Source organism: Balearica regulorum, chromosome 1, assembly GCF_011004875.1.
Source record: "Balearica regulorum gibbericeps isolate bBalReg1 chromosome 1, bBalReg1.pri, whole genome shotgun sequence".
NCBI lineage: Eukaryota > Metazoa > Chordata > Aves > Gruiformes > Gruidae > Balearica > Balearica regulorum.
In genome coordinates, this window is record NC_046184.1 from 75904310 (window position 1) to 75920717 (window position 16408).

The following is a 16408-nucleotide window of genomic DNA, read 5'->3' on the forward strand; positions in this document are numbered from 1 at the left end:
CTGCCGTCATCTCTAAGGGCTGAAACTCATCCCAGCCCTTTTCCCACTTGGCCAAGACACTTGTCATGCAGGTCAAGGTTTGCCACGTACACGCACAGGAGCGGTCTCCATGTACCATCCATCTGGAAGGGGTTCACGCACCAGCAGCGGTGTGTACAATGTGGGTTTGGGAACTAGACAGTAGTTCATTCTAAGTCAGGCATTTCTCTCTTCTCTTTGCAGGATGAAATTAGTTTAGATGCTCTGTCGCTCTTGCTAGAGAAGATTGGCTTATCTTGCCAAGTTTAAACTGTGAGATATCTATATAGAAGTAGCTGTTAGCTCTTTGTTTCTTTGTATATGTGTATGAGAGATCTGGTAACTTCTGACAGTAATCATAATGCGTCTTGGTTCTTGCATTCTTTAAGACCAGCTCTGGCCTCTTTCAATAATTTCGTCAGCATTTGCACCTCGAGTTGTACGTTAAATTTTTGTCTGAGCTTGCAGTATGGTCACCACCACATAAAGCTCTGTAACTTTTTTGAGTATTCCTATTTCATTTTAGGGTATAGTAAAAAAAGGGAATTGTACTTTTCCACCAGCTTTGTCAGTTCTTTCCAACAAACAAAACCAGCTTAACAAGTTATGTGTTGTGTTTCTAGAGATTGCTTCTGCAAAGCTGTGTAAACGGTTATTTTCAACATTGAGTTGACTTCTGTGGGTTTCTGGTGGGTATTTTGTGAGGACTTCATAGGATTTAGTAAAAAATTATGAAAAATATGAGTATGAAAAGAGCATGAAAAATAGTTTCTTTGCTAAAGATCATGAAAATATATTGTAGGACTAGGAATATAATATGGTGTTTGTCATTGAAATATTTAAATTTTCCTTTAATAATAGTAATTTAAAAAAAATTTTAGGTGGCCCATATCCGAGCAGAAAGAGATATTTTGGTTGAAGCGGATGGAGCCTGGGTAGTGAAAATGTTTTACAGCTTTCAGGATAAAAGAAATCTTTACCTGATCATGGAGTTTTTACCTGGAGGTAAGCTGTACGTAGTGGTGTTCGGTGATACAAGTACTTCTTCCTTAGCTTCTGTTGTCAGCTTCATAAAATGTTATAAATAAGCATGCTGTTTAACTGGTGAAAATAGAAATTTTAACACTGTTTTAAATTGAAGTCCCAGTAATGTAACCATTCCTGATTTTTAGGGGAAGAAGGTTATGAAGAGGTGTTAAAATAGACATGGATCCAATCATTATTATAATCCAATGTTCTCCTTTTTACTGCTGAAGATATTAACAGCAAAAACAAGCAAACAAAAAAAGCTCTTGTTTAAACAGCTTATTTGTGCAACACGTGTATTATGTATTAAAATTCACTATCTCTTCCTGGGCTATCCAATTAAAATCCCTATTTAGGATTTTCAACAGGTTTACATCCCGTTTACTAAAAAAGTATGTTGGGTTTGTAGGTCCTTGCAGTAATAGTTTTATAATTAGTAGCTATAAGGCCAGTTACAAGGTTAAATTTGGATTCTACTGGGGTTTCACATAGAATTAGTCTTGTGATTGAAATGTTCTGATTTCTGAGCTGTTATTTTCTTCTTTGATTAGGCGACATGATGACCTTGCTAATGAAGAAAGACACCTTATCAGAAGAGGAGACACAGTTTTACATTTCTGAAACTGTGTTGGCCATAGATGCTATTCACCAGCTGGGATTCATCCACAGAGATATTAAACCAGATAACCTTCTGCTGGATGCTAAGGCATGTAATGCTGCATGTGAGCTGCCTATGCTTTAAACATCTTGGCCTGCAGATAATGCCATTTATAGTGGTGCTGATCAGTGGGAACCGGTAGTGCCGCACCAGTGATTTAAACTAGCTGGAGTAAAGGCAGAAAATGGTCACTATCTTTTCCTTGTAGAACGCCAATATAAACCAAAGCAAACGGCCCTTTTTTTTTGTTGGAAAGCCTTTTAACCCTTTATAAGGCAAGCCTTTTAAGTGAGAAGTGTACAGATGCTCATATTCAAAAACATTAAAAACTGATGCACTTAGTTACTTCAAGACAAATGAAAGCATGAAACATTCAGACAATGCTAAATAATCAGTTCAGTTTATTACAGTTATCTCATTTGTTTTATTACCTCCTCACCAACAGAAACACTTTGTCTGTTAGACTGACTAGAGCAAGCCAGAAATGGACCCACTAAGCATCATACCCAAGTCTGTAGACTATCTAGCATTGATGTCTAGAAACGCGATTAAAGCCAGACTACCATCAAAACAAAACAAAGGAATTTTGTCCTGGAGGTTTTCTCAGTCTCAGTGGTATCCAGTTCAAAACAAACCCAGGCAGATTAGCTGTCCTCTACTGTTGGAGAATTGTAGAAGTAACCATTCCCAGGGGGCAATAACCTGTTTGAGAGGGAAAACACACTCTCGCAGTACACCAAGATTCAGTCGTCATTTGCCTACTGGTCCCGGATTAGGTAGTCCTGTGCAAGTCCGTCAGAAGGCACATGCAGTTATTAAAACTTTTTTTCAAGCACTACCTTTCTAAATTATGTTTTCATCTTCTCTGATTTTTTTTTTATTTACGTATTTATTTTTTTAGGGTCATGTAAAACTGTCTGATTTTGGGCTATGCACAGGTTTAAAGAAAGCTCACAGAACTGAGTTCTACAGGAACCTTACACACAACCCGCCAAGTGACTTCTGTAAGTATAAGGTGTCCTAGTTAAACAGTCAAAAGTTTCTGAGCTGGAGCTATGCCACATCATAATTTGTTTCTGCTGGGATAAGCAAGATTGGTCAGGCTGATTGCATTTAATTGGAAAACTGGAAATACACATTCCCCGGAACATGGAAGCATTTCACAGGAAAGAAATTATGATTTCTGCAGTGTTAATGTATTTTTGTACATTCATACACAAATACAAATACACATAGTGTATCTATATTTTAATGTATTTTTTCATAACAATGTTAGTGAAGTTACAGAAACACTCTTTCAGAAGGGACGTCGGTTTCACGTGCTGACTTACTGAAGTCAGTGGCAATCTCATTAAGCTTTTCCTAAGAGTAAAGTTGTTTATCAACATGACTTGGTGACACATCCATGTTAGTGTTTTATTTTACAAATGTAAAATTCCTCTGCAGTTGTTCTTGGATTCTTCACTAGTTGCTTAAAAAACCATGGCCCGTATCTGAATATACATTGCCAGCTGCAACAATAAGTGCTGCTGATCTCGGATCAATCTGTAAAACTCTTAGCAAGTTTTAATTTAGAATTGCTGATCATGTGACCTATTTACATGAGTTTCAGCTGCAAATCGGACAGTAGTTATTCATGATCATTTTCCTAGCTCCAGTTATAATCAAACATTTGTTTCTGGACTAAAGCATTCTAAACATACAAAATAGTTACTCTTTGAAAACAGAATGTTATCAATCTTTTAATTCTCACAAATGCATTTATTATCTAATAACTATTTTGTAAATTAGCATTTCAGAATATGAACTCAAAGAGAAAAGCAGAAACATGGAAGAAGAACAGGCGACAGCTGGTGAGTTAAAATTATGTATAACTTTTTTTAAACTGTTTACAGAAAATGCTAAATAAAAACTCAGCATCAATGCTACTGGTTTTTAAAAACTGAAAGGCCCTAGTCTGTTACAGATGTTGCTCTCCAAGCTGCCAAAATTGCAAATAACTCAAAAGAAGGTGGTTTAGTGATTCCAGTTGTGGAATAGCTCAGAGATCGGGGTTGCTTTGTCTCTTTTCAGAGCTGTGACTAGCAGGACCCTGCTCTTTTCTATGCCCTTGTTTCCTCTATGAGCATCTCGACTAACTTACCTCAGGTGTCAGCAACCACTTAGCAAAGCTGTATCTTGAGTTTGTCTCTCAGACTGACCTGGTATTGACACTGTGTGTGACCTCATGGGTTTAATTTCCGCAGTTTAGTGTCACAAGAAGATGCGTAGCTGCGTAGGTCTTTTTCAGAGAATTGTAGGGAGAACTTCTTTGTCGATCTGCTGAATGGGAATATGATGGAAAGGCAGTGGAGGGCATTGGCACTGGAGTGTTGCAGCCTGGGTTTATCGTGAAGAGTGATCAAGTAATAAAGGGAGCTCTGTCATTAACTGAATGAAGGGAAAGTATCTGTCAGCCATGGGATTTCAGAATTTCAGCCCTGCTCACGATTTTCACCAAATAGGAGTTGCAAAACCCTCAGTTTTCAAATTTTTGAACTTTTTATTTTGCACGCTGTATTTAAGAAGTGATGCTGCAGTATTCCCAAAAAAGCTTTTGGGTTGCGTTTTCTTTCCTCATGAGACATAATGAGATTACATTGCAATCATGCTGCCTCATAGGGGCTGTATTTCACGCCCTTACTCCCGCTTGGAGTTAGATCCTTAAAAAGACTACATCTCCAGGTCAGTAAAGACTGACGTGACAGAACTGTGTGGTGAAACTAGATGAGTCATAAGACAGTCCAACAGAGAGAATACTAAGAGCCAAGGTTTCAATTTGTATCAACACTGCTTGAAAATGAACTGTATTCCTGGTGTTCCATTGGTTCAAAACTAAATGTCTTGGCTCTGTTCAATGAAATTAAGTATTTTGTTCCTGGCTAGACAAATGAGAGTAAAAGATTTTTCTGGCAAAACTGGTTTTGGTGGACTTTTTTGGTTTGTGGCTTTATGTTGGGTTTGGGGTTTTTTTGACTATTCCCCCCTCCCCCCGCAAAATTTCTGTCAGTAAAGAGAAATTCCCAAATAACTTGAGACTTAGTCATTAGGCAGGATCATCTAGGCTGCACATGTAAAAGGTTAAAAGGATAGAGCCTGGGTCCAGTAAGAGCTCAAATTATTTTGCAATAAAGGCAAGGTAAATACATGAAACAGCTAGTGTATCATGAGTGTCACACATGGGAATCTACCACTGGTCATCCCTTTTTTTAAAAAAAAAAAAGGCAAAAAACCCAACAACAACAAAAACCCACCAAAAAACCAAACCTAAAACAACAACAGAACTTTTTGGGTATTTTATTAATGCAGCTACCTGAAACTTTAGCTAAGATGACCTTCTAATACTGCAGTGGGAATATTCTATGATTTCATCACCTTTAGGAGGATGATTTCCATTTACTTTCAAGGTTCTCTATGCTTACTCATGTAAAAGAATAATGTTCTTGGGAATTTAGATGCTGTGACTTCTCAAATTAAGCATCCAAATAACAACATCCTGTATGTGAATTCCCAGGAAAAGGTTTTGCAAAGTGTAAAAATATAGTATTTATCTTTTAAAGTGTTGTTTGGGTTTTTTTCCAGGCATATTCTACTGTTGGAACCCCAGACTATATTGCACCAGAAGTATTTATGCAGACTGGGTACAACAAGCTGTGTGACTGGTGGTCATTGGGAGTGATTATGTATGAAATGCTAATAGGTATGTTAAAGACCCCAACTTAAGAATCGTTCAAAGGTAACACGGTCTGTTAGTTTACAGAGTCTGATCCCCTGCATAGTGGATGTACCAGAATTTCATTCAATTCTACCCAAAGTAAGCCCCAAATTCAGCTTCCAGAAAACTTTGAAGTCCTCCTACCTTTCCAAGAAGACAGCAGGAGATGATGCCTGTGTTAACAGTTATTCAATGAAACAAGTAACTATTAAATGAATGTTCTTGAGATTCAGTCTCATTACTTGGAAATAACAAAACAACCTTTAATGTTGCATTACAAAAGAGAAAACTTTTGTCTAGTACTACTTGTTACATTTGGGGCTGTAGTGGCAAAAGCAGAGGCCCAGCTCACTTCCCGTTTCTGGGAAAAGCTTGTTCATTTTTCTATTTGCTTGTGCAGGGTATCCACCTTTCTGTTCAGAAACACCACAAGAGACTTATAGGAAGGTTATGAACTGGAAAGAAACGTTGGTATTTCCTCCAGAGGTGCCCATTTCAGAGAAAGCAAAGGACTTAATTCTAAGGTCAGTAACAAAAACCCGCTTCTGGTGACTCACCCAGACGCAGTCATCTTCCATTAGGTTAACTTTCTGTTCTGTATGAAGGAAGCTTTAGATTGGTGGGAAAGTTGATTTATTCTGTGTTGCCATCCTTGCTGGATTTTTTTTTTGTAGTCTTTTCCCCTTTGCTATTTGTTTAACATGAAGGAATAAGCTGTATCAATCTTGATCTGTACCGCAGTATCAGGAGAAACAGAGCAGACTGGGGGAAGAAAAAAAAAAAAAAGAAAATAAAGTGATTAACACACAATTTTTCTCTTCTCAGACGGTAGTATAAAATAATCACTCACCAGCACTTAATGCACTGAACAGAAAAGTTTGCATGTTTTAAATTTACCCAAATGACAGTTTTTAATTCATTCAGTTTGCATTGGAGTTTTTGCAAGGGGTTTTGGTGTCATGGTCAGGCAGAAATGCTCTCTTGTTCTGGGAGGTTTGGCGGGGGATGTGGGGTTTGGCTTTGATTATTTTTATTCCCTGCCCCCCCCCAAGATACTGTTACAAGCTTATACAATTTTGTTACAAATTTGTAACTCAAATATATGTTGTTGACAACATGTATTTCAACTTAAAGGCAGTTGCAGACAAAGCTAAAGTTTCTTTATGGATACAGATCAAACTAAAATAAGCTCAAGTTCAGACAAGGCCTGACAAATCCTGAGGCCTGGTCTTACTAACTGTTGTTACAAGGTTTGAGGTCTATTATTAGTACTTGGCATCAACCAACTGGCTGGGCTGCAGTAGAAATACAAGCAGGTTGGTTTGGGGTTTTTTTCCCCGAGTGGCAAGTAAAAGAACATTACAGTCTATAATTGGAGACAGTTCATAGCCTAACTTGCAATGTTACTAAATTATCAGAGGAGAATTTCCCTAACTAGCAAGAAGGTGACCTTTTTTGTATTGCAGTGTATTGATGTGAAAAGTGCCTTGCGAATCTGGATGATGTGATCGTGTGGAGAGATGATGAGTTCAGGATAACTAAATCAACAACCAGAGGCTTTGCTTGCTCATCTAGGCAAACAGGATTTCATTTAGCAAAGGCCAGCTGATTTTAGAGCAACAGGAGGCCCACATCCCCATGCTACCAAGTACTCCCCATTTCCAGGAGGTCGTCAAGTGACTCCACACTTGGCAAGGCTAATCTTTTTGTTTGACGTGGGTGGTTTTTTTCCTGTTATTGTAAACCTCCCTCTTTGTGTCACTGTAGACACCTTTTGCCATTCTCAAAGAGACTGCAAGGACAGTGTAAAAATATAAAGCAGTTATATCTTTGCTAACACATACAAAAGATAGCGAGGATTTAATGAACTCCTAGGCTAAGCATTGGTATGCTCACCATCTCCTTGATGAGATACTTCAGAGTGTTTTCCAACCAGCTAGGCATTGGTCCAGGCAGGCATCAGTCCAGAAGAGAAGGGTCAGCCTCTGCTGCTCCCTGGAACAAATTCCTGATGTCACTAAGTTACTGTCAGAGACCTTCCACCTCCGTAGTATTTTTTTTTTCTTTAGGAATTTATACTTTTCCTTGTGGGTGTTTTGCCTCCTGCCTACTTGAGCAGGTAATAGTCCCCATCTCAACAATCCTATCTCTCTCCAGTTTCTCCTTTTTCTTCTTACTTGACTCTATGGACTTTCTCACAGCTGCTTCTCATAAATTGACAATTTCTTCTGGAGTGTGAGCTGAGGTTATGCAGCTGGGCCACATCAGAAATAGCCCTTGGGTCTTTGTACCACCAGCACCTGGATCTCTAAGGAAGAGGGAAGACAGGGACATGGCATGTTTTGAATGTGTCTAGCTCATCATAGTTCAAAAACGTGACATCAGAGAGTAGTCCTGTTTTCATGAAGAGTACCTCTTCTTGTTTGACTTTGAAACATGGATTTTAAATAGTTGAGGACATGCAGAGGAGTTTTCAGTGATAAGGACTTAAGCCTCCATACTAATCTTACAGGGCTAGAACTTGCAGCAACTTTTCACAAACCTCGAAGATAGGGATGCAACAATTTAGAAAAGATTTAAGTTACTGTCATCATAGGGTTTTCTTTTGGGACTCAAACAATATTCTGCTTCTACTATTTCCCTTCTCTCCTAGATGCAACGGGCTGCTTTTACGTTACCCCAAGTGATGGGACAATTTGAAAGAACTTCCTCAAATTTGTGATACAGGATACCACGGCGGTTTTATTTGCTGTTGCTTTTGTCTGCATTTATTGTAACATTCCCTTTATTTTTTCCACTTTTTCAGGTTTTGTATTGACTCAGAAAATAGAATTGGTAGTAATGGAGTAGAGGAAATAAAAAGTCATCCGTTTTTTGAAGGCGTGGACTGGGGACATATCAGGTATATATATACACACATTTTATAGAGAGAATAAAAGCAAGAATTTCATGTACTATGATACAAAGGATAATTATTTCCAATTTATCTTTCATTTTGAAAGGCAGTAGGTGGGTGACAGTGAAAGTTTTCAGGCTTTGCTGACATTCATACATCTGATCAGAGTTTAACTCTCTTGATGCCTCAGCTTGCCCCAGAGTGCCCAGGATGGAAAGAAATTGTGGTAGGGTGGCTGTGTTATTCCTGATGTGTGCTCTGGTATCAGCAGAGAGCTCCTTTCCAGTAGTAATGGGCTCTGCAGCTCTTCTGTAATTGACTTTTTTTGTAATAGGAGCATGAGAAAAGCAAACTCTATTCCAAAACCACAGGGAAAATAAATGAATGAAGAGGAGAGGTAGCAAGTAGGAGGAAAATACAGGGCATGTCTTTACTGCACGCTGCAGATACTACACCTGAGTGAACTGGTATGTCTACAGAGCGCTGGGCAGAGGCACTGACTCACCTCAGAGTCACAGCCTCTGTGGCCAAATTCTGCTGGACCAAGCCTGGGTAGAGGGGCCCATCGGAGGCAGCCGTACCGGTTCCAGCCTGAGCTTGTGCCTGCAGGTGCTGAGCTACATCTGCATGTACCCAAAGTGGTAAAGCTCTTAGAGCAGATTTTGGTAGCCCCACAGGTACTTTCAGCTGAAATGATGGCTACTGTTCAGCTTTACTGCTCTTTAAGGTTTGAGGTAGTCTGCTCTTTCAGTAATACTACAGTTTTCTACGTGAAAATCCATGCTGTGGGCAGGTGATTGTCCAGCTCCTGTACTTCTCATTTCCTCTGGTGCAGCCAGCCTCATTTCACTTATCTTTTCAATGTGGGAGACATTCATAAGCAGCAAGAGCAGTAACATACCTGTTTGTGCTGCATTTGGCAACCTGGCAAAAAGGTTTCCCAGTTCCACCCAGATGTGGATGTAATTGTAATAATTACAACTGTATTAAGTCTACAGGTGTAAATTAATGACTTTCCCACCATTCCATGTTCCAGTTTGAATGCTTTCGTGGCACAGATCACTTAAGCAACTTTGAAAGCCACCTTAAAACTTCTTAAAGGGCTGCCTAATTCTTGAGCTAATAGAGCAGTAACGTGTCAGCCAACTTGTTTTGGATGAGGGATACTGGTGGCTGAGTGTCAGAAATCGGAGCTACAGTCGAAAGGTATTTGGATGAGGTCCAGGCTGATGAGCGCTGGAATTGTAAAGCATCTGATGGCTCCAAACGCAAGTAAAATCCTGCTCAGCTGGGTAGGCAGGGTTTATGAAACAAAGGTGAGATCTACAACCAAGGTCATAACGATAGCTATGTGGCAGATAAGTGTGGAATGCTGTTCCAATTAATGGGAAAATGATGTTTTCCCCAAGTTTGCCAAGAAGATGCTAATGCTAGATAGGAAACCAATAAATCACCTCATGATGTCAGCACACAGGCAAGTCAGATCCATCTCTGGACTTGGTGGAACCTTTGTGCTTTAAATTAAAGGAATCTTGTAACTGTAAAAAGCTACGTTAAACAAAACTGGAACTTAATGTATCTTTTCCTGGTATTCACTATTCTGGCATTTATTTCTATTTGCAGGGAAAGACCAGCTGCAATCCCTATAGAAATCAAAAGTATTGATGATACTTCCAACTTTGATGAATTTCCTGAATCTGATATTTTACAGCCAGGTGAGACTGCCATTGTAAATTCCAAATTTCTATCTATGACATGCCAGAATACTCCACAGATGCTTTTGTTGTTGTTGTTTATTTTAATTTTTCTGATACCCTAATCAAGGTAATATACAGACTTGATCTAGAGACTTACTTTCAAGTATAAATGCAAACCTATGCGCTGTCATAGCTTCTACTTCCTTAAAACTTTGGAGGAAAAAAAAAGCCCACAGATTTTAACAGTTAAATCTGTTAGTAAAAATGGCTTGCGTATATAATGAGCACAGAAAACAGTACAGTTTTTTACCATATGGTGTGTCTAACCAGGTTCTGGTAAAACATTATGCACTGATTTGCTTTTGATCTTTAATGACTTTGGAGTTTCATGCCAAACATAAATGTTCACATATTTGTGGGCAAAAATTTTCAGACAGGTGATTATTTATCATAGGGATTTATGAACTGGAGTGGCTCTGCAAATCATTTAAGTTTTTTTTAATTGTTAATTTCTATTGGCAAGTAGTAGGAAATTTTTATACATAAAAGGCTTGATTCTCTGACATGCCAAATTCTCCCAGCTCCTACTGTTTTCAATTAATTATTAATGGCTTACAGATAGACAGATGCATAACAATGCTTAATTGATGACAGATAAGTGTAGATGTGCTAGCAACCATAAGAATTATCAAAAAGCTGGGGTTTTTTTCTGAAATGACTTTTTATTTAATGGCAAGGAAGTTTGTCCTTTTAATGCAGAAGCAATTAATCTCCAGTGCCTAAGTTAAGCTGTTTAAGTCCATATTTGGATAAGGCCAACTATATTTGTATTCATTTCAGCATTTCAGACCCACTGAAAATGTTACTCTACATCTAGGTACCTAAACACAAACTTTGATATCGGTGGGTTTTGGCATCTTGAGTTGAAAATATTGTTCTAGAACTCTAAAAGCAGCAACCAGAGAGCTAAATATAGAAGCCCACTGCAGTGAATGTCCATGTGCAGCACGCCAGCCATGTGGGCTGTTCATAAAATAAAGGGAGGCTGTGCAAGCCTTGCTGAAGCTAGAAGCAGAGAGGAAGTCCTAGGAGAGTAATATGTGCATGATATGTGTAATTCTTTTGGGAGAACTTGGATACAGCTTTTTCCTCTGTTTGTGGTGAGGACAACACAATATGTATATATGCGTTTCTGCATGGAGCATCCTAAATGTTACAGGCTTTGTAATTGTATATCCTGTGGGTGTTTTAGAGGTTCCTGCCAAGGTATGGGAGCCTGTTCCTGTGTGTAGACACACTAAAAAACTCCAAAACCCAAGCAAACAACAACAACAAAAAACCAAACCTTTTTCCACTTCAGAGATATATGCTGAAATTGTAACTCTGCTCAGATCATTGACAAAAAGCAGCTGACCTGATTAGAAACAGGATTTCTGCAAGGAATATCTGTTGATGATGGAAATAAGAGTTCAGGGCTGTTGATGTCAATGCTCTGTGAAAAGTCCTCTCAGAAGCAGCGCTGGTTTTAATTGTTTTGTTTTTACTTTTGTTTCTGAATTCTAGTGCCAAACACAACGGAACCTGACTACAAATCCAAAGACTGGGTTTTCCTCAATTATACGTACAAGAGGTTTGAAGGGCTCACGCAGCGTGGCTCAATCCCTTCCTACATGAAAGCTGGGAAGTTGTGAAACAAAACACAAACCCACAAAAGAAATAAATACAAACCTCAGGTAGCTGCATCACCAGACCCGCTTGGCATTAGTTATCAATACATTGACTCTGGTGCGCATCAATTTCGCAAGGAAATTCTACAGGATTAGGATTTCTAAGACTACTACAGGAATTAGTTGGCAGTGCCAGCTGGCTTTTTTTTTTTAATATTTGAATATTTTTGTTAACTTTATTATACAAAGGTACTGGAATAAAAGGAACGTACATCCCTTTAACTGCACTGCCTATGTGTGTATAACGGTTAATTATGCCTCTCTGCACTGTGGCTTTGTTTGTACTGTAAACCATCTAATCCACCCAGGAGTAAAACATATCATTTTATGCAGCATTATTATTATACTGCTTACCTGGTGGGTTTTAGATATGCAGTATAAAAAAAACCATTGCCCAGATTTGCAAAATTCTCTGAGCAGTTGCTCAAGGGTGTTCCAGTTGTGGTCTGCCGGTACCCCATGAGTGTGGCAACATTGAATTATTTTAAATAATAGCAGTGTCCTGTGGGCCTACTTGTACCCTGCCTACCCTCGCTTCTCCCCACTGGACTGCTTTATCAGCCGATCATCCCTCCTTCTCGTTCTGCTTTTTTCCACTGTGTGTGCTGGTGAGACAGTCCCTGTGATCTATGTAGTGGTATTTCTCCTTCAAACGATAGTTGGTGGATACTACTATTTAAGATGATGATGCCTGTTGCCAATGTCAGAAGGAAAAAAAAAGGAATCTGAATAAAAATTACAAAGATTTTTAACAGAAGGGAAACTTTCTGCTACTAAGCACTGAAGAGATGGCAGAGTTTCCAGGACTGCATTCCTGCCTCTGCTGTAAAGCAGATCATTTTTGCTACTCATAATTCAAATAGCCTTTTCTATCTGTGCAAAATGTATTCTAGAAAAGTGATCAAATTCCTGCTTTTTCTTTTTTGTCTCCCTAAGTTCCAGGCAGAAGGGATGCTGCTCTAGCCTTTTCTTTCCAGAATACCCTGTAGCAGCCTCTGCCAAGCTAGAGGAAATGGAATGCCCCACTAGACTCAGACTCTCCTGTGGGCTCCATCTTCTTCTAGTATCCCCATCTAATGTGGACCATGGGATTACAAAGGATCAGCTAAGGCTGCACCCCAGTTTTCAGGAACCACAAATGACCACGACTGAATTGGGTAGAGCATCTAAATGCTGTTCTCCCCAGTCTGCCGGATGGTGACAGACTGAAAGCAGAGACGGGTCTCCTTCTCCCAGGTTGAGGAAACTGAAGCAGAAATCCCTCCATATGCAGGGTATGGTTTTGCTTCTCAGCCTGGCAGTAGTTCAGGACTGAATTGCGCTCCTTGAACATTTTGCAATTATCTGGCCGCTGGCAAAATTATCTGTATCTCTACCTGTACTAGCATATTATCTTTTGAATCTCTCACAATACAGTAGCGATCTTTGATGTCATTTTCTGGTTACAAAAGAAATTTGCATTAATGAACAATTCCCCAGTAACTGAACAAGCAGAGCCACTGTTGCTGTATTCCTCCTCTGAACGCAAGTGAAAGGCACTCTAAAACCTCTGCAGTGCCCATGGGAGTGAAGCACAGGATGTTTTGGCATACAGTAGGAAAGACTCCATTAGACTGGCTTTTGCAGCAAAATGGGAGTGACTATTTATAAAGCCATTACAGAAGTATTTATTGCTGTTAGGCACCATGGTATCAGCCTTTCTGAATTATTTGTATGCTTTAAAAACACACTGGGGTGTTCATCAGCTGCATAAAAGACCATTTACCAGCAAGATTTCTGTGCATCAGTGGCTTACTGATGCGCATGTAGTCTTCCCTGATCCAGTGGCTACTAGGTTCCTCAAGGGCTTCAGTAATGTCTTTCCTCCAATATTTTGTCTCCCTTCAAGTATCTAATATTGGTTATTTATACTGCATTTATAAAAAAATTTTAGTCTTGAGCTCATCGGAGAGGAGTAGCTAGTGCCTCAGGGCCCATCAAGTTTATACAATGTTCTATAAGAACGTGGCTTAGCTAAACTTTTGCCTAAATGCTGGACTTGTGGGAATGGCTCGTTGATCTCCCAGTTTTTCTTCTGAGACCTTACACTAATTAACACCTCTTTACTGCCATTGGGGCAAGATTCCTCAGAAATTCTCCAGTCTTGTTCTTAGCCTTGTCGATGGGGTGAAGCTCAATGTGTAGCCATCAGAAGTGTCCAAAAAACATAACTCGCTTAAATCCACCTTGACACTTTCAGACTTCATTCTGCCAGTGCCCTAGCAGCTTCTGAGGCTTCTCAGGAAAGGAAATTCCTTTGCTCTAAGGCCTTCAATCCATTCTACCACGACAGAGGAGTCTGGGCAGAAAATATCCAAGATGCATACTTTGCCTCAAAGGATACTGCTATTTAAAAGAGAGTTTTTATTAGTTTTAATTTCCAATCTCATTCGTGGGGTACTGTGTGCATCAGAAGTGGAATTCTTGTGAACAACACATTTCAACAGACCACAGTAACCCTATTTGCGTAATACAAAACAAAGTCTTTGCTTGAACTTGCTAAGACAAGATAAGTTTCATGGAAACTGCAAATGCTCAGTAATACTGGTGACTATTTTTCTTCCTGTGGGCTTTGGGGGAGGGGAGATAAATACAAACTTAATTTAAAGCTATCTATTAAACAACTATGTACATACTCACTGGTTTACAAACTTGGGAAAAAGCTCAACCCTTATATTTGTAACACTAAAGTTAATACTCATTTAAAATTGCGGATGATTAATCATATCAGTGCTCACATAGGAGTTATATCCATAGGGAAACAGCCTGCTGCCTATTTAGCATAAACTCCTGTATTGTGGTAGTTTGTTGTTTGTTTTTTTTAAACATAGCATTATTTTAATCAGTAAGTCAAGTTAAAATATTAACTACTGCTTTTAGGATAATTTTTTTTTTTAAAAGGTGAAACTGTGACACTGTAATGGATTAAAGAGAACAGACGGTTAATCTACACTGGCTTTCAAAAAATGGAAGTGCAACATATCTTCTGTTTTTGTTATTTTTTGTTGTCTTCCTTAGGATGGTTGTGTGTTTTCCTTTGGCAATGTTTGTCACTGTGCCATTTATTTTTCTTATTCTTGGAGTACCAAAGATCCTGAAATGGCTTGATGATTGCAACCATGTGAAAATTTATTTTCTGGAAGTATGTTTTGTTAACTTCTGTTAAAATGTGGAATTGTGTATGCAAATTGTTATCAGAGGTTTGCTGGGAAGTTAACCTATTCCAGCAGGGAAAACTTGAGTGCTTCGATGGAAGTGGTGAGCCTGAATCTGAATTTTGGATCCGAATACCCTGAAACTGGGGAGGAAGCTTGGATTGGGAAGCGCAGCTGAGCTTTTGCACTTTGTTCCATCTCCAGTCAGCGTGAGTGAGTGGCCTTAGGTACAGGACATCGGCAAAGCTTGTTTCATGTGCAAAAGGAGTTAAAAAAAAAAAATTGCCAGCATTCAGAAATCAAGTATTGTTGATACCGTGTTTGCACTGTTAAATTTGCCTTGCTGGAGAGTTATATAAGTGTTATTTTTATAGGTCAATTGTTAAAACACCTGAGCCGTTGGATACAGTATGGAATAATAGCATCTGACAGGGGTGAATTCACCGAAGTGCAAAGGGGCTTGCTGAAAGCTCTCCACACTACGAAGATAAAAGGGCACAAGCAGTACAAAGGGTGTTGTGTCGGCTCCCCCTGAAGGGGTGACTTTCCTCCTCTGCAACAGCAAGTAGGGAATACTGCAGTTTAGCCCGGTTATACTCTAATGCTTAGGAAGTGCTCTCACTTTTTCAATAATATGAGCAATTACAAGCATTGTAACATACTGTACCTTGTCCTTTTAATGTTGATATATTACAGCAGCTCGTTCTTGGAGTCGAAATGGCAACTGCTATATTTTTCCTAGACTGTTTCATTAGCTGTGGTTGGGAAAGTTACTTAGAAGCATTATAAAAATTTATATGAGGCTTTTTACAGCATTTGAAAATAAAAGTAGCATTCTTTTTGTAAAGTTGCTGGTTTTATTTTTTCACACCAGTGTACGGGATTTGTTTATCTTCCAGAATGGGTGACATCTAAGGGACTGAGATGCTATTTTGCATATTCTCTTGAATTCCACAGACAGTGAAAACCTCAGTGTTGCTACTCAGACAGTAGAGATGGCAAAAATTGCTCAACTTGTACCAAGTGCAGTCACGTGAATCTACTTGAAAAATGGTTATTGCTCTTCACAAGAGCAATAGAGCAATCTTTTTTTCAAAGAGCAATCTTCTTCCCTGTAGACCATAATTTATTCAAGAAAGACTTCCACGGGCAGTCATGTCCTTCAATTCACTATAGAAACAATTTTGGTTTACTGTTCCCCATTCCTTGTTGAGTTTAGAGCGGTGGCAGCAGATGCAGTTGTGAAATAGTCACATTAAAAAAAAAAAAATTACTAGAGTCGAGCAGCTGAAAGCAAGAGAAGCCAGCAGCTGATGACTGGCCTTCTCTGGAGCCCTCCAGTGAATAACAGCCCTCCCACTACTGCACTCAGTAAATGACACAATTTTAACAAAATTTTACAAATTCTATTTAATGGGATTACACTTTTCTTCCAGTA

The 16408-nt window shown here is 39.1% G+C and overlaps 1 protein-coding gene across 3 annotated transcripts in view; it reads left to right on the plus strand.

The window, feature by feature from the left end:
* The window catches only part of STK38L (serine/threonine kinase 38 like), a 51197-nt gene extending 35380 nt beyond the window's left edge, over window positions 1-15817 (plus strand). For all 3 annotated transcript variants that reach the window (XM_075759278.1, XM_075759273.1, XM_075759289.1), the window contains exons 6-14: window positions 900-1023; window positions 1596-1750; window positions 2604-2706; window positions 3494-3555; window positions 5324-5441; window positions 5857-5980; window positions 8263-8358; window positions 9976-10067; window positions 11613-15817. In XM_075759278.1, coding sequence (XP_075615393.1) covers window positions 900-1023; window positions 1596-1750; window positions 2604-2706; window positions 3494-3555; window positions 5324-5441; window positions 5857-5980; window positions 8263-8358; window positions 9976-10067; window positions 11613-11740 — 1002 coding nt within the window. In that variant the 3' untranslated portion in view covers window positions 11741-15817. The remainder of the gene's footprint in view (window positions 1-899; window positions 1024-1595; window positions 1751-2603; window positions 2707-3493; window positions 3556-5323; window positions 5442-5856; window positions 5981-8262; window positions 8359-9975; window positions 10068-11612) is intronic.
* Window positions 15818-16408: the final 591 nt, after the last annotated feature.